Source organism: Mytilus galloprovincialis, chromosome 9, assembly GCF_965363235.1.
Source record: "Mytilus galloprovincialis chromosome 9, xbMytGall1.hap1.1, whole genome shotgun sequence".
Taxonomy (NCBI): Eukaryota; Metazoa; Mollusca; class Bivalvia; order Mytilida; family Mytilidae; genus Mytilus; species Mytilus galloprovincialis.
Genome location: NC_134846.1, coordinates 37100449 through 37120588, shown reverse-complemented (window position 1 = coordinate 37120588; position 20140 = coordinate 37100449). Strand labels below are relative to the sequence as shown.

General features: G+C 32.5%; 1 protein-coding gene across 1 annotated transcript in view; it reads left to right on the top strand.

Annotated features, from left to right (window-relative positions):
- The window catches only part of LOC143044940 (uncharacterized), a 99794-nt gene that overhangs the window by 6287 nt on the left and 73367 nt on the right, over positions 1-20140 (top strand). The window contains exon 2 of the mRNA XM_076217203.1: positions 664-724. Coding sequence (XP_076073318.1) covers positions 664-724 — 61 coding nt within the window. The remainder of the gene's footprint in view (positions 1-663; positions 725-20140) is intronic.

Sequence of the window (20140 nt, the reverse complement as noted above, 5' to 3'; positions counted from 1 at the left end):
CCAATTAGACAACTCTCCACAAGAGTCCAAATGTTAATGAAATTAGGGCTCTTACATGCACTCTTCATGCTTTTTGATGATAAAGAAAACCTGTTGTTCCAATAATTTTTATGGCACTGCAACGAAGTTGTTGGTGCCATATAGTTTTACGCTTGTCTGTCATTCCATCATTCCGTCATTCTGCAACAAACCAATATATATAGAGACTTTTTTTTTTCCACTCTGCTAATTTTTGCCGAAAAAAACAGCTTTTGACTTTGATAAATTGTTGAAAATCACAGTTTTACAGACTTTTTTTCTAAACGCCTTCAGATGTTGGGCTGATTTTTGGTATGTGAGTTACCCATGATGAGTTATACATGTAGATAAAGTTTAAGTTAGGTTTACGAGTTTGAAAATCACAATTATACAGCCTTTTTTTCTATACGCCTTCAAATTTTGAGTTGCTTTTTGATATGTGAGACAACCATCATCTTTATGTCTATAAGTGTTGTTGAAATTGTAGTTTTTCAACTTTTAGACTAGAGACAGGGCCATTCGTGTCGTTTTGACACATCTAGTTTTTAAGGCTTTCAACGTGAATTCAATTATTATCAGTAAATCAGGCATGACTTTCAGTATGCACTCTTGTTTAAAAACATTTATATATTCTTATTTTTTTAGGAAACGAGAAACTACTGTCAGAAAGTGGACATTTGTACGGGATTCAGAATCAGTCTCTGAGGTAATATCAAATTAAAATGCATAAAATGCCTTGGGGCATGCTGGTTACATATAAAAATAAGGAGGTGTTCATGGGGTAGGTTTACCAATGAGAACAACTTTCCACAAGAACAAGTGTGTAAACAACTAAAGGAACTTGTGTGCAGTTATTTATTTTGTTATTATCTCACACATTTTTTAAACTGTCTCGAGTGGAGAAATATCACATCATGCTTGATGCACTCGTGGTAGAATCTATATATAACAGTCTATTATTTTAACTTTTAATTATGGAATTTACATAATTTCTTGTGCTTGAAATTTTTAATAAATTCCATGTTTATTCTGTACTCTAATGTTCTGTGCTGTGCACAACACTTTTTATTCAGTGTATTACAAAGAAGAAAGTTCATTTTTAATAGAATGTACTTTGCTGCGCACAACACTATCTATACAAAATACATTGTATGGAAATTTATATGAACCGCTCAAAACATGATAATACCAAATCAACATGGAATTTAATAAAACTTTCAAGCTCAAGAAATTATGCAAATTCCATAATTAAAAATAAATCCAAGTTCAGATAATAGACTGTTTTATATATATTTATTTATCTGACAAGTTTATATATATATATGTACATGATGTATAGGATGTAATTTTTGTCAAGTCTTGCTGGGACTTCTATCACAGAAAGCTTGACCTTCGGATAGTGATCTGATCCAGCAGCAGCAATAGTGGCGTTAACAAACTTCTTAAAAAAACTTAATACTTTAGAAGTTAGAAACCTTGATCCATCATACTTTGTATATTATACAATGCCTTTTGTTATGAAGTTCTGTCTGTCATATGTCCATTATCCTTGACCTCATTTTCATGGTTCAGTGACTACTTGAAAAAAAAGTTTAGATTTTTAGTATTTTTAATTTTTCTCTTGTTATGAGTAATGTGATAGCTATATTTGGTATGTGCCACCTTGGAAGGTCCTCATGCCTGTCAGACAGTTTTTCACTTGACCTCAACCTCATTTCATGGCTCAGTGACACGACTAAATAATGCTGGAAATTTGTCTCACAATAATATTATTTTTTAACTTCTGACAGGCAGATACAGAGGAGGTGGGCAGGGGGCCTCCCCCTTTTTGTAGGAAAAATTTGGGTCATTATATAGGGAATCACTGAGGCATGACTAGAGTGGGCCCCTCTCAGGCAGGCAGTGCACTGCCCCTCTTTTTGAAATTTCTGAATCTGCCACTGATTTTGTTTTACTTAGTGGTTCAAATATGTTATGACATCGGTAATTTTCAAAACATGTTGAATTTTGGAATGGCAAAAACAATATTTTTAAGTGGTTCATATTTTTATTTTTATTTTCAAAAGTTTCATTTGCTCAATATGATTGATCATTGTTCAATATGGTTCATTTGCTCAATATGATTGATCATTGTTCAATATGGTTCATCATAGTTCAATATGATTGATCATACACGAAGTTCAATAAGATTGATCCTATCTTCTATTTAACAAGTTCAATATAACTAACTTGGGCAGGTACATGTAGAATGGGGGTTAGGGCGTATGACATTTGCGCCGATTTTGAAAATTTTCATTCTTTCATTTGCGCCAATTTCATTTTTTCATTTGCGCCCATATTATATTTTTTCCTAATTGGATTTACAGGTAAGTTACAGGTAAATTCATACTTTTACATTGAGTTATTGACTGATCACAGAGTATAAAGACAAATCAAGTGACATTGCAATTGGTAAATGGCTATCCCAATGTTTCGGGTTACCATTCCTTTCCTTAAATGAAATCGATGACTGCTTCACATTTGACATTGTCCTTCTGATGACAAATGTCATACATTCTTAGACAACGTACAAGTACACATTCCATAACGGTCAACCAATTCATGATTGCGTTCATAAAATTAACGTAGGGATGATTTCAACTTCACCATTTGGAACTCTTGGTTTAAGAGCTTCCTTGTGAGAAAATGCGAACTCTAGAAATGCCCCCACCAGTACGTATGCCGGACAAAGAAAAGATGGCCTTCGTTATCGACAATTACGCCAAATATAGAAGAGACGAAATCATAAGAAAGGAATATATTAGATGTGTTGCCTATACATACTCGGCAAGAACAGATTTATGATTTGAATGTATTCCGTTTTTATGGATTTGAATGCTGTACATCAGTCAGGGGACTTACTGAAATAAGTGATTTTTAAATCACTTATTTGAGTAGCAAATTCGAGGCTTTGTCACAAATTGGGATTTTGTAGTTTTTCCAAAATTTTAAACACATAGGTTTAAATAACATCTTTTAATTAGTAAAATTAAAAAATATGAACTTTTTGCTTCTTTTAAGTAGCAAGTTTTATGCCTTTGATGCTATCATTTACCTGAAAATTCTATTTTAGTTGAAAAAATGCTAAAATAATGGCTTTACATAATGAACTGATACTTTCTTAAAAGATTTTTCACAGCAGTGGGAGTATTTTTCCTGTGAAGTTCAAGGTTTCATCTTTCAGATTATGTACAAAATGTAATAAAATTCTACTGTTCGCGATAAAATTTTCACTGTTCGGGGGTGTTGAAATAAGTGGGGGTTATTAAAAGAATGATACTTAAAGAAGTGATTTTTGGGAAGGAAATTGAGGTCTGATACTTAAACAAGTGATTTTTATGTCATTATCCTAGATTCAATACAAGGTCATCACCTGAAATGACCTGGTCATCCTAGACATGCTAGACAACACAGATGTTGGTTCTGATATGTTTAGAAACATAATTAGTCCCTGGATCATTAGTATTCTATATTTAAAGCTACACTAATATTAAATCACTTCTTCTAGTGATTAATTTGTACTACTTAAATAGGTGATTATTAAAGAAAGACTCTAACTTCCAACCTTTATGGAAATAATGTTACTTGAATCAGTGATTTAGAAAATCACTTGTTTAAGTAAGTCCCCTGACTGTACATATACTTTTAATTCGTCATTTTAGTATAAACATAGTGCTTTTATCTTAGGTTTTTACTTCTTGATTTTAAGCAGGAGACAACAGTTATATACATGTTATGATTGACAATTCATAACATATGTACAACTGGCTAACGGAAGAGGTCTTTAATGATAAATGAAAATAACAATCCTGGGACTGAGAGTTGTCTCATTGGCACTCATACCACATCTTCTTATATCATTTCACCTGTAAGTTACCTGTTATTTACTTGTAAAAAAATCGGCGCAAATGAAAAAAAAATCAGCGCAAATGAATGAAAAAATCAGCGCAAATGAAAGAAAAAATCGGCGCAAATGCAAAACGCCGGTAGAATGGAAATGTGTGATAAATAGTTTCATGGAAGTTAACTTGCCAAATATTTCATTGTGAGAATTGAGTCCACATGATAAAGGAATATGCTTTGAAAGCATTTTATTACATGTATTATGCCTGGTTGAATACTTCTGAAAAAAACTCTAATTTTTGTTACACAATATCTTGTTATAAGTTCTACAGGAAAATTCATTAGCATAAAACCTTAAGGGAATTTAGTTTCAATTATGTTCTTGATGATGTACATAAAGGAGACTGCTTAATTTATGGAAATTTTACTTTTTTTACAATTTGTCATAGGCGGTAGTTTTCTTTTCCATAAATGATTTAAAATGTGCTATTCTTCATAGATATTTCAAACAATTATATATATGATGAAGACTAGTATTTGATTTCCCCTATGTCTATATAGGAATGCAATTAAAATTAATTGGGAGAAACAAAATATCACCTCAGTAGAAAAAAATATTGTTTTAATTGCAACATCAATAAACATGATGAAGTTATATAAATAAATAAATGAATCTTTATTGCACTAGCAACAACAATTGAACATTGATATACAAATGATATAGCAAAATAACAAGTTAAGGTATATGACAAATATGACAGAATACAGAGAACAATTAAATAATACAGAGATACTTATAAAAACACATACATGTGTACAATAGATAAACTGATAATTTGTGATCTTAATTTCTATAACTGAGAATTTGCTATCTTTATTTCCATAACTGATAACTTCCAATCTTAATTTCCATAACTGATAATTTGCAATCTTAATTTTCCATAACTAATAATTTGCAATTTTAATTTCCATATTAACTGATAATTTGCGATCTTCAAAATTTCCATAACTGATAATTTAGGATATTATTTTCCATAACTGATAATTCACAATCTTAATTTCTATTACTGATAATTTGCAATCTTAATTTTCCATAACTGATAATTTGCAATCTTAATTTCCATAACTGATAATTTGCGAACTTAATTTCCGTAACTGATAATTTGCAATCTTAATTTCCATGTAGCCTTAAGATAATTACATAGTTTCTGAGTAAAGTTTTTGATGCAGCTTGTAACAAAATATTTAGCCTTTGTGTATTTTGCCATGATCAATGGTGATATTAAATCTTAGTATTCAAGATGGAGGACAAGTTAACACAAAGTTGTATTCATCTTCAATATCATTCATTTTACAACATCTACAAAATATGATTGTTTCTAGGAATATTGTCATGTAGCAACCTGTTTCTAAATTTCATTTAATTTTTTAACATCAAATAAACTCATCATTGATAGATACCAGGATTAAAATTTTATATTTACGCCAGACACGTTTCGTCTACAAAAGACATCAGTGACGCTCGAATCAAAAAAATTTTAAAAGGCAAAATAAAGTATGAAGTTAAAGAGCATTGAGGACCAAAAGTTCCTAAAAGTTTAGCAAAAAACAGCTAAGGTAATCTATTCCTGAGGTAGAAAAGCCTTAGTTTTTCAAAAATTCAAAAGTTTTGTTAACAGTTAATTTATAATTATGAACATATCAATGATAAGTCGAGTCAACACAGAAGTGCTGACTACTGGACTGGTGATACCATCGGGGAAATGAATATCCACCAGTAGTGACATCGACCCAGTGGTTGTAAATAAACTCATCATAGATAGATACCAGGATTAAAACTTTATATTTACACCAGACGCGTGTTTCGTCTACAAAAGACTCATCAGTGATGCTCGAATCAAAAAATGTTTAAAAGGCAGTCATCATGGTCATATTAACATAATGATAAGGTAAGCTTTATCTCTCTTAGCCCAATTTTAACATCAATATAATATAATAAAAATATGAAAAACTGCAAAAACTTCAACCCACACATGTACACTAATGGGAAAAATTTCATTGGATAAACATGTACAACTCGTCTAAACATCAACTTAAGAATGTTAGATCTGTAAATTTGCTTTCGCAAAGTTTTTGTTCTCCCTTCACCGGTTTTGAACTCATGCTACTGAGATGTTGTGACACCAAATCGCCTGCACTGTATCCAACGCGCTAGACCACTCGACCACCTTGGCTTTACAAAAATAAAACTTTCAGTGGCTAGGTGTAACCTTTCCTCAACAGTTTTTATCTAGCATCACATATATACATGTACATGATGTATATATGTTACAGGCATTTTCTTAATTTAGGCATTTTCTAAAATGACTGAATTTTTAGGCATTTTCTAAAATGCCTAAAGTTGACAGGCATTTTACAAAATGCCTAAAAAAACCTAGACATTTTGTAAAATGCCTGAAATTTTCATTAAATTTCACAAATTGCCTGGTTTGTTAAATAATTTCAGGTAAATTGTGTAAATATGAAATATATGAAGACAATGTTTGGCTGTGATGGTAAGATAGGACTATTGTTATCATCACTACCTCAAGAGATTCTTGGGTCTTTACAGACTGAGGAAGATCTGATTCAGCATCTTCAAAGCTCTGATAAGCCAGATGAGATAAGCAATGACAAGCCAAATGAGTTAAGCTCTGATAAGCCAAACGAGCATGACGAGGTTAGCCAGCTTAATGTAGTATTGATCTATCCGAATTTCAGGAAACAGAACTAGATGTTCATGTGTGTGCCGTGTGTAGAAATCCATGTTTTTCGAATATCCAGTGTTCGACTTGTGCAACAATACATACATGAGCTGTGTTCAAAAGAAAACATGTCTGATACTATTACTTGTCATCTGTGTTCAAATGAAGAGGTTATCAGAAATGAAAGAAAGCTTGCATCAGACTCCATGACAAAACAAGCTGTCAGGATGAGAAATCTATCAGAAAGAATTTTGACAGAGGTGGATGTAGGAGCGAATGTGTTAGTTGCAATTTCCCATGTTGATTTTATGGCTGTTGTTACTGGAAAGAGCATGGTTTTCACCTGGGAATTAAAGATGGAATACTACTTGGACTTTACACCAGGAATCAGTTTGAACTGTCTGACAGTTACTTTATTGCTATTCAATCTGTAAATTATGATAATGAAATATCCTTTAGAAAAGCTGTCAGTAAAGTTTCTTTGTGTGATGGTCAGGGTTACACAAAACGTGGATGTAGTGCTTGTGGTAAGACTAGATGTAACACTAAACGTTGTCTGCAAAAAGTCAGGACAAATGTGTAACAGTCGATGTCATCCAAACATTACATGTAGCAACAAATAATTGTTATCTTCAGTGTTAATGTAAATGATTTAATTACAATTATAAAACTGTAACTGTTTAAATTGCATGCTATATGTAATGGTAGAATAAAATTATCTATTTGATATTTCCAGTCGTTAAATTTTGAGTACATTCCATTCAGTTTTAGTCTTTTAGGCATTTTGTAAAATGCCTTAAATTTTTTCAGGCATTTTATGAAATGCCTGAAAAAAACAGTCAATTTGTAAAATGCCTAAATCATGCAGGCATTTTAGAAAATGCCTAAAAATTTCAGTCATTTTACAAAATGCCTAAATTTAGAAAATGTAACATATATATAGCTGTTTGACAAACACTTATTTTGAGCATTAATTGAGAAGCTAACATTTCCTTAACAATAAAATGTGATTAAAATGTTCCACTGATTTTTACAGAGTTATCTCCCTGTAGTGTGACATGTATGTACCACCTTGACCACTATCAAGCAATAACCAATGACCATTACAAAAACTAAGATGATAAAACTTTTCCTTGTCATAAATGCTATCCAAATGATTTATTTCATTATTGTATTTTAAATCCAAGTTTCCATCTGACATATGAAAGTGAAATATTTTAGGCCTTTTGAGCATTAGAATAAACATTAAATAATCTTGATTATGTTATTCAAAACCTAGGTATTAAGTAATACATCAGATAATTATTGAAGATAACACTTAACTAAGACTCATTGTGGGACCCTTCGAAGCTTGCTATTCGGTGTGAGCTAAGGCTTAGTGCTGAAAGCCATATTTGAACCTATGATTGTTTACTATTACAAATTGTGACTTTGATGGAAAGTTGTCTCATTGGCTTATTTCTTTCAATGGAGTGTCATGTTTATCTTTCATAATTTCCTGGTGTTTCATGAAAAAATTGATTTTACATACAACATATTACTTAACTTAATTTACTTTATTTTGAAAAAGACCGGAAAGATACCAAAGAGACATTCAATAGATATAAGAAAAGATGTGGTATGAGTGCCAATGAGATAACTCTCCATCCAAGTTACAATTTCTAAAAGAAAAACCATTTGATATAGGTCAAAGAACGTTCATCAACACAAAGCCTTGGTTCGCACCAAACAGCAAGCAGCTATACAGGGTCCCAAAAATGACCAGTGTAAAACTATTCAAATGGGAAAACTAACCGTTTAATCTATATGAACAACAAGAACCAAGAATCACTTATGAACCACATCAACAAACGACAACTTCTGAACATCAGCTGAACTCACATAAGTCGAAAAATAAAATGGGAAAGCCATGGCAAAAAGAACAAAAGAATAACAACATCGAACAGTATACAAAAATAACAACAGTGAACAGTATACAAAAATAACAACAGTAAACAGTGAACAGTATGCAAAAATAACAACAGTGAACAGTATACAAAAGTAACAACAGTGAACAGTATACAAAACACAAAATAGAAAACTAAAGACTCCTTTTTCAGACCATTGTAATTAAGAAGAGACAGTCTTAGATCGAATGCAGCAACCAGATTGAGCAGTGCATCACTTAGTAATCTTAAAAAAAAAAGTTCCATACCAGCCATCTTAGAAGGAGTCAATCTACCAAGGTATGATGTTAAGTTATTAAGGATGTTTGCTACCCTGTTTCAAATTAACAAGCTTTTTAATGATGTAAACTGATAGTGTATTAAACATGTTAAAAAAGGAGCAAAAAAGCAAAAATTAAAATAAAGGGTCTAAATAAAAAGTAAAAATATAAGTGAACCAACACCTTGAGTGGTGATTGTGCGGTAGGGTAAAAATGAGTGGATACCGCTAGGTATTCACAGTCATCTTGAAAAAAATGAATATGTCGACAATAAAGACAACAACACTCATGTTTTACCGCATAGTATCTGTTTATTGGGTCTACATGTTTCGCCTAGTAGATAGGCATCATCATGACAATTATACAAAGAAATATGACAGTGAGGTATGAATCTTGCGGTTTAGCGGTTTAACCGGAAGTGTAAGTTACATAATAGTAGTTATGGTGACGTTATATAAATAGAAAGTGAAAGTGAAAGTAAATTAAAATAGAAAATATATAAATAGAAATGTTAGTGTTTTCTTGAATGGTAACAGCATCTCGTGTGGTTGACATCTATCCCGTTCATTGTAGTTAATCTCATGGGCGCTCTTTGATGGTATTGTACGTTATAGTTATCTAATAATCATGTCAGTGAATTCCAAATTGGAGAACACCTCACTGTTCATTATTCTTTTTTACTGACAGCATCAGTCTGAGGCACGACACGTATCATGCGTATGTAACATCTAGATGTGGACTTTGCAATATCCTTCAATCGAGACAATTTATAAGCAGAGCATATCCGAAAGCAATTATTTGTTTAGATATTCAAAGTCTTAAATTGAAGATGATTTTGCAAAGTTGAGTAAATCAATATAAAAACAACAGTTATTTTTTTACAAGAATATCGTATCTGGTGGTTTAAAATTGTCCATTCGATTTTTATTTGTTTAGATAACTGAATTCCACGAATTTAAGAACCCACGAACATATAGCATTTGCTAAAATTACAAAAAATTTTAGAAACGAATAAAAGCACTTTCACAGTATATGTATATGGGTCATGTGAATTACCTTTTTTAAAAGTCATTCACAGAGTAGGTTTGTTAGAATAATCAAATATTTACTTAAAGTACTTGACGACAGAATTTACAAGTGGATACAAAAAATGCGTTATTTGAAAATAAAACTAATTTTAAATTGTTTGTGTGTGTTGTCGATGGTTGTTAGTCATCAACCTCTAAACATTTCAGTGTGCCCTTCCACGAAATACTTAATGAGAACTTAAATGATTTGACCTTTTGTAAATTCCTCCTTACAAAAGACTAGACAATAGTTCTTAAGTTTACGAAATGCAGATAAGTATTTTTAAAGATGATCAATAGCTAGTAGATGCATTTGTCTATTTGTCTATTTCAGAGTACTCGTAGTATCTAGTAAAATCCAAAAACCAAATCAAAGTATCGGCAGGCTGTAGAATCGTCAGAATTTAACATCACAATAAATATGTATCAAGTTATGTAAAGACTACATCGAAAATTAACGTGTATGAAAATTTATACATTCAAAAAACATTCGAAGGTTACAAATTTAGTTATGTTTCAATTTGTTGATGACAAAATCTATGTTAGTTCATGTTTGCACTATATGGATTTCAGGAACAGAGGTATGTTTATTCCTGACACAAAAACTGTTCCAAAGAATTATGAAGAAGAATGTTTGATATTGATACTACATAAATGGTACGGTTATAATTCACCAATTATTGACCGATACGATACATGTGTTATGGTTACCACTCGTTAGCGACATGTCGTCCCGGTCTTATAAATGTCTTCTGATTTGTATTATTTACTGATCTCTGTCATAATATGACATTTTAACTGAGTGTCGATTCCCATGACGGCAGGCATGAGTTTAATAAAAAAAAATGTGCTTGTAATCAAATGTATATTCAAATAAGGATACAGAATAAAACATAATACTAAAAAAATATAAAGTATATTACACATGTTACAATATTTGAGTTCGATGTTTTTCTAAAACTGGTAATATATCATTTTACAAAGTATATAAAACTAGGGATAAATTATTGTGTCAACTGTCTAAATCAATCTGTTGATACCGTTTGTGGCATGAAGATATCAAAATCATTATAGAATAGTCAAAGAGTAATTACATTGGATGACTTAAGGAAGTTAGCCACTCAGTTTAAAAAAAAACAAGCTTTTCATAACACTAGTACACATTGATAGAGGACCAAAAAGGCAACAAAAATATGTATAGGTCAATGTGCTTGTTTTCGAGATATAAGCCATTGAAATTTTAGCTTGAAAATGTTCTTTCTTGGTTTTTCATAGCTTTATCATTGGCAGGTTTAAGCTCTCAAAAACTATTAAAAAATGAAAAAAATTATAAGACTTTTACAAATGGATTAGAATTATACATGTAATTGATTTATAAAAAGAAAACTGTGGGTCAATGGGCAAACTTTTTTATGGCATTCAAAGTAATAGAACCAGAGGATTTCGAAAATCTGACAAAAATTTCAAAACACGACAAGCAAACTTCCTTAAGCTATAGATTCTAGTGAGCAGAAAAACACGACGGTATATCTCCATTTCGAGGTCATGTGATCGTTTTGTCTCTTCTTCGTCGATTAACGTATATTAACATTAGCTATTGTCGCCTTATTTATTAAACATTACAAACATTTTTATTCATACAGAGCACAACACATAATATCACAACGCCGTTTTAATCACTAATTTTACATATTTGATATTGTTGCTACAACACTCAATTTATAGACTTAATGTTTGTAAATAACCTCTTTGATATATATCAACAAATACCGGCAAACGCGCATGATTAATTGTAATGTATTGATTGTTTGTAAATTGGTTTTAAATTTCATAATTCTGCAAAAACAATATCAGTGAAGGGGTTTTATCTAGTTCGGGATGTATTTGATAATTCTTCGTTTAAATATATTCTTCAGCATCACAAAAGGTAAGAAAAAATATGAAACATAGAACGTAATTTTAGTTTACAAACTAATAGTTATGATTCTTTAAATTAGTTAACATGTTTATTTACAATGTATGCATGAAGTCTGTAATAAAGGGGTTGTCGTTTGTTTATGTGTTACATATTTGTTTTTCGTTAATTTTTTACATAAATAAGGCCTTTAGTTTTCTCGTTTGGATTGTTTTACATTGTCTTATCGGGGCCTTTTATAGCTCACTATGCAGTATGGGCTTTGTTCATTGTTGGAGGCCGTACGGTGACCTATAGTTGTTAATGTCTGTGTCATTTTGGTCTTTTGTGGATAGTTGTCTCATTGGCAATCATACCACATCTTCTTTTTTATATGCTCTGTTTGGGTTGTCACCAACGTGAAGAATATATGTTGCATTATAACATTTGCAATAACTATAGATACATTGTCTTTGTGTTTTATTGGAATTAAAAAAAAATATAATGTTTTTGGAGTTGTTGATGAAGGCAGATCTAGAGTAATACTTACATTGATGAATTCCGTGCATTGAATAAAGCCCAGTACACTTTTTGTCTCGAATGGTAGAATTCGTTTTATAACAAGAAGATCATGTTAAGTTACATTTCCGTGTTTTATTGTCCTGCTTTGCTGTACAAAACTTTGAATAAAATATCTCTCCAACCTTGCACCAAACATATTTGTATAGTGAAGTTTAATTTTGTACGAACATGGTAAAATATCAAAATTTCAAATAGGTGCATGCATAGTGTTGTGGTCAAAATTAAAACACAAAAATGTCATTTTCTTTTGCTTAAATTCAAGATAATGACGTCGTTTCCACTCACCTTTGTGACGTAATTTAACACTTTACACGAATTTTTTTTTTTTAAATCATAAAATCTATTTGATATAAAACATGCTGAAAATCCACTAAGTTTTATGTTTTATGACTGTAAATATAAGGTTATTTTATAGCATTATAGTCCCTCTACTTCTTTAAAAGACAAACATTATCAAATAACAAAAGATGTTAAGATAAAATCATGATGATAAACTAAAAACACTGACGAGGGTTCTGGATTGAATAAGTATCCTGAAAATGTGACGGTTTTAAGGTATCTTATTATTTTAGATTTCCATCGTCACCCTTTTCAATCCCGAGCAGTAGATTAGCACAACTGACGTTAAGATATATTTTAAAAACTATCTATGTACTAAAAACTGCTAAAAAATAAAAAAAGAACTATTACCAGAAAACTAATAAAGAATGACTTTAAATACATAACAAATTTGGAACACATTTATTTTAATTAAATATATTATAACATCCTGCAATGTATTGTTAATATCAAAGACAAAGTTTGGAGATATTCGTATTTAATTTAAATCGGTTTGTTAAATTCAATAAAAAGCATTTAACAAACTAGTAGCAATTTTTTGAATTAGTTAAAATATTTATTTACAATTTGTGTTTGGGTTGTAACAAACGTAGAGAATGTATGTTGCATAATAATATGTGCTAAACTTTAGATAAATTGTCTTTGTGTTATATGGGAATAATAAAAAGTTATTATATTTTGGGCGTTCCGGATGAATGCATTGAATTTATAAAGTATTAGTTTCGTGTGTATATTGGTGGGCTGATTCCGATGCTGGTGTCCCAGGGGGTATCGTAAGATAGGAAGTCTGTGTTTTGGTACTAAAATGATTTATAACATACCTTTTTTGTAAATTGTCCTTTTAGGAGTAATACATTATGAAGAAACTAAAGTGTCACTTCCTCAAGCTCTGGCCGATGTTTGATGGATTTTGGCTACTTATTTCCTTTTATTCATTTTGGTCATAGCTCTATGTGTGGGTTGGCATTGTCTTAGTTTTCAAATACTTGGTTTAAGTGTATATTATCCGTTTATCGGATTTCAAACACTATATAAAAACAATTTAGTAACATTGAAATTAGGCTTTTCAAACTGTACTGTAACATGTGTTACTTAACTCATCTTTAAAATAGATACCAATATTGAGATGAGTACGCCAGATGAGCTAAAGTCTAATCAAGGAAGCTCAAATTAAAAAAAACAAAGGTCAAATAAAGTTGAAGAGCGTTAAAGACCCAAAATTCCTAAAGTTATGTCGCATATATCTATAGTTATCTATTCTAGAGGTAGAAAATCCTAAGTATTTCAAGTATTTCGAAAATTTTATAAAATATATTTTCGTTCTCTATAACTGTATACCTTACAACAAATCTATTTTTATTTAACTGTGTTCATTATTCAATGTGGTGATATTTTGTTTAATTGTTATGGCACCCTCAACGGAGTTGGGGTGGCATATTGTTATTCTACGTTTCTTTTTTTTTTTATGGCACCCTCAACGGAGTTGGGGTGACATCTTGTTATTGTTCGTTTCTTTTTTTTCTTTTTATTATTATTTTTATTCTTCCACACATTTTGTCCATACTATTTCTCAGAACTGGTCAGACCAATGTTGATGGAACTGTACCATAATATGAACAGCCATGTTAAGTTGTGCAAGAGACATTGGAATGGTAAAAAATGGCCGCCGTTACCATGGAAACTGAAAAAATATAAAAAAAATCAAAATTCTAAATCTTTCGTTATAAGAGGCAACCTCTTGAAAGTTTATGTAAATGTTGGCAGTGGTGCCCTCAGTTACCAACAGTACTTGGAATTTTCAAAATAGCTGCTATTGCCATGGAAACAGCAAAAATGTCTAAAATTTCAAAATAATCAAAATGCTGCAAACTCGATGAAACTTTACAGGAATGGTAATTGACATGTGCAGAATTGCATTTTGAAGTTGGAATTTTCAAAATGGCCGCCGTAACCATGGAAACAGCAAACCTTTCAAAAATTTCAAAATGCTCCAAACTTAATGAAACTTTACAAAAATGATGATTTGCATGTGAAGATGCACTCTTTGACTTTGGAATTTTCAAAATGGCTGTCGCTCGCCTGGCAATTGGGGAAGGGTGCCATCCGCTATTGCTTGCAATGGCAAATCTAGTTATGGCACCCTCAACGGAGTTGGGGTGACGTATTGTTATTCTACGTTTCTTTTTATGGCACCCTCAACGGAGTTGGGGTGACATATTGTTATTGTTCGATTCTTTTTTTCTGCTTATTATTATATTTATTCTTCCACACTTTTTTGTCCATACTATTTCTCAGAATTGGCTTGAACAATATTGATGGGACTATACCATAATGTTGACCACCACATTCTATAGTGCAGTGGGGTATGGCATCATCAAGATGGCTGCCGTTACCATGGAAACGAAACAAATGTGAAAAAATCCTGTTTTTTGTTTTGGTGAACTGTTTTGATATGCTTAAACTCAGAAACATTATATTTTGATACAATGTAGGTGCCAGCCATATACAGGTGTTGGATGATTTTGGCACTCATTGTACCTACTATGTTGCCATGGAAACTACACCAAAAATTTCAAAAATATCAAAATGCTCCAAACTTCATGAAACTTCACAGTGACGATGAGCAACATTGGAAGATGTGGAATTTGGCGTTGGAATTTCCAAAATATCTGTTGTTACTATGGAAACAATGCAAAAAGGTCAAAACTTTGAATTTTCACAGAACATTCCAGAACATCAATGTTAAATTTATTCTAGAGACATTAAATGGTATATGATTATGGAGGGCAAAAATTGCAGCGGGGGTTTGACTTTGGAATATTCAAAATGGCCGCCGTTACCATGGGAACAGCAAAATTATCTAAATGGCTGCCGCTGGCCTGGCAATAGGGAAAGGGTGCCATCCGCTATTGCTTGCAATGGCAAATCTAGTTTTTTTTCTTATTATTATGGCACCCTCAACGGAGTTGGGGTGACATATTGTTATTCTACGTTTCTTTTTGTTTTTTATTATGGCACCCTCAACGGAGTTGGGGTGACGTATTGTTATTCTACGTTTCTTTTTATGGCACCCTCAACGGAGTTGGGGTGACATATTGTTATTCTACGTTTCTTTTTTTTCTTATTTTTCTTATTCTTCTTCCACACATTTTGTCCGTCGTGTTTCTCGGAATCCTATGGACCAATTTTAATGGAACTTTACTATCATGAGGAGCCCCATGTAAAGTTGTGCACCTTGGTATGGAATGGTAAAAGATGGCCGCCGTTTCCATGGAAACAGCACAAATGCGAAAAAAATCAAAGTGGTCCAAACTGGAAGAAACTCCACAGGAATGTTAACTGACATGTGATGATTTCCAGTTTGACTTTGGAATTTTCAAAATGGCTACCGTTACCATGGAAACAGCTAAAATATCAAAAATTCTAACTCTTTCGTTATAACACTCAGCTGGATGAAACTTTATAAAAATGTTACCCGGTACGCTAAGATGTCAAAACAATATTTTGATAATCCAAAATGGCCGCCGTTGTCATGGAAACTGGGGCCAAGTTTTGCATTGACCCTATGGAAAAATGCATAAAATCTGCATTTTCTCAGAGAGTATTGCAACAAAGTAAATGAAACTTCATTGATATATAACATGACATGTGGCAATAAGATGTCTGCTTTTAGAATTTTGGAATTATCTACTGTAACCATGGTTGCAGGACAAATGTTCAAAATTTTCAAATAATTTCAAATTGGTGCAAACTGGATGAAACTTGATAGGAATAGTGACTGACATGTGCGGAGTTGAATTTTGAAGTTGGAATTTCCAAAATGGCTGCCGTAACCATGGAAACAGCAAAATTGTCCAAAATTTCAAAATGCTCCAAACTTAATGAAATTTTACAAAAATGATGACTTGCATGTGTAGATGCACTCTTTGACTTTGAAATTTTCAAAATGGCTGCCGTTCGCCTGGCAATAGGGGGACGAGGGTGCCATCCGTTATTGCTAGCAATTACAAATCTAGTTTTTCTTATTATTTTTATTAATCTTCTTCCACACTTTTTGTCCACGCTAGTTCTCAGAATCTATTGGGTCAATGATGATGGAACTCTACTATAATAAGGACCCCCATGTGAAGTTGTGCATCTTGCTATGGAATGGTCCAAGATGGCCCCCGTTTCCATGGAAACGGTAAAAATGTAAAAAAAAATCAAAATTCCAACTCTTTCATTGTAAGACCCAACTAGATGAAACTTTATGGAAATGTTCCTTGGTATGCCCTGATATACCGACAATATTTAGAAATTCCAAAATTGCCGCCATTGTCATAGAAACAAGGCGAAAGTTTAACATTGGCCCAATGGGAAAATACATTAAAGCTGTATTTTCTAAAGGAATATAAGATCAAATCTATTAAAACTTTATTGATATATTACGTGGCATGTCCCAAAGTGGCACCTGTCTTTAGAATTTTGGAAATAGTAACTGTTACCATGGAAGCAGCAAAAATTAAAAAAATTTCAAAATGCTCCAAACGAGATGAAATTTTACAACAATGTTGATAAACATGTCTGAAAACGTTCTTTGACTTTGAAATTTTCAAAATGGCTGCCGCTCGCCTGGCAATAGGGGGACGAGGGTGCCATCCGTTATTGCTAGCAATTACAAATCTAGTATTTTTATTATTTTTCTTCCACACATTTTTGTCCAGTCTGGAACTTTAATGTGAATGGACCCAAGAAGATGGAACTATACCATAATGTTAACCACCATATGAAGATTTGCTTTTTGGGATTGGCACTTTCAAGATGGCTGCCGTTACCATGGAAACGGAACAAATTTGAAAAAATCTAGTTTTTCGTTTTTGGTGAACTGTTTGAATATGCTTTAACTCAGAATCATTATATTTTAATACAATGTAGGTGCCCACTATATACAGGTGTTGGATGATTTTGGTACTCATTGGAACTACTATGTTGCCATGGAAACAACACCAAAAATTTCAAAAATATCAAAATGCTCCAAACTTAATGAAACTTCACAGTAGCGATGAGCAACATTGGAAGATGTGGAATTTGGCGTTGGAATTTCCAAAATGGCTGTTGTTACCATGGAAACAATGCAAAAAGGTCAAAAATTTCAAAAAAAATAAAAATGCTGAAAACTGGATGAAACTTCACATAAATGGTCACTGGCATGAACAGAGTTGACTTTTGAAGTTGGAATTTTTAAAATGGCCGCCGTTACCATGGAAACAACAAAATAGTCCAAATTATCAAAATGCTCCAAACTTAATGAAACTTCACAGTAATGATGAGCAACATTGGAAGATGTGCATTTTGAAGTTTGAATTTTCAAAGTGTCCGCCGTAACCATGGAAACAGCAAAAATATCCAAATTTCAAAATGCTCCTATCTTAATGGAACTTTACAAAAATGATAATTTGAATGTGTAGATGCACTCTTTGACTTTGGAATCTTCTAGATTGCTGCCGCTCGCCTGGCAATAGGGGAAGGGTGCCATCCGCTATTGCTTGCAATGGCAAATCTAGTTATTTTTATTATTTTTCTTCCACACATTTTGTCCAGGAGATTTCTCGAAATCCAAAGGACCAAAGTTGATGGAACTCTATTATATTGAGGACCCTTAGGTGAAGAGTTGCAGGCACCATGGAATGGTTCAAGATGGCTGCCGTTTCCATGGAAACTGCAAAAATGTGAAAAATTTTCAAAATTCTAAATTCTTCATTATGAGACCCAAGTGGATGAAACTTTGTGGAAGTGTTATCTGATATGCCTAGATGTGCATGCAATATCAAGAGGTTCTAAAATGGCCGCCATTGTCATGGAAACAGGACAAAAGTTTAACATTGACCGTATGGGAAAACACATAAAAGCTACATTTTCTTGAAGAATATAGCATCAATCCCAATGAAACTTTACAGATATGTAACATGGCATGTACCAATGTTGCATCTGCCTTTGGAATTTTGGAAATGGTAACTGTTACCATGGAAACAGCAAAAATTTCTAAAATTTCAAAATGCTCCAAACGAGATGAAATTTTACAACAATGTTAATAAACATGTGTAAAAGCGCTCTTTGACTTTGGAATTTTCAAAATGGCTGCCGCTCACCTGGCAATCGGGGGAAGGGTGCCATCCGTTATTGCTAGCAATTACAAATCTAGTTTTTATTATGCCTAGATGTGCATGCAATATCAAGAGGTTCTAAAATGGCCGCCATTGTCATGGAAACAGGGCAAAAGTTTAACATTGACCGTATGGGAAAACACAAAAAAGCTACATTTTCTTGAAGAATATAGCATCAATCCCAATGAAACTTTACAGATATGTAACATGGCATGTACCAATGTTGCACCTGTCTTTGGAATTTTGGAAATGGTAACTGTTACCATGGAAACAGCAAAAATTTCTAAAATTTCAAAATGCTCCAAACGAGATGAAATTTTACAACAATGTTAATAAACATGTGTAAAAGTGCTCTTTGACTTTGAAATTTTCAAAATGGCTGCCACTCGCCTGGCAATGGGGGAAGGGTGCCATCCGTTATTGCTAGCAATTACAAATCTAGTTCTTATTATGGCACCCTCAACGGAGTTGGGGTGACGTATTGTTATTCTACGTTTCTTTTTTTTCTTATTATTATTTTTCTTCTTGCAACAAATTTTGTCCAGGTGATTTCTCGAAATCCAATGGACCAATGTTGATGGAACTCTTCTATAGTAAGGACCCCCATGTGAAGAGTTGCAGTAAGCATGGAATGGTTCAAGATTGCTACCGTTTCCATGGAAACAGAACAAATGTGAAAAAATCCTGTTTTTTGTTTTGGTGAACTCTTTGGATATGCTTTAACTCAGAAACATTATATTTTAATACAATGTAGGTGCCCACTATATACAGGTGTTGGATGATTTTGACACTCATTGGAACTACTATGTTGCCATGGAAACTACACCAAAAATTTCAAAAATATCAAAATGCTCAAAACTTAATGAAACTTCACAGTAACGATGAGCAACATTGGAAGATGTGGAATTTGGCGTTGGAATTTTCAAAATATCTGTTGTTACCTTGGAAACAATGCAAAAAGGTCAAAACTTTGAATTTTCACAGAACATTCCAGAACATCAATGTTTAATTTATTCTAGAGACATTAAATGGTATATGATTATGGAGGGAAAAAATTGCAGCGGGGGTTTGACTTTGGAATATTAAAAATGGCCGCCGTTACCATGGAAACAGCAAAAATATGAAAAACTTCAAAATGCTTTAAATTTAATGAAACTTATAACAAATGTTGCCTAACTTATGAAGACTTGACTTTTGAGTTTGGAATTTTCAAAATGGCCGCCGTTACCATGGAAACAGCAAAAATATCAAAAATTTCAAAATGC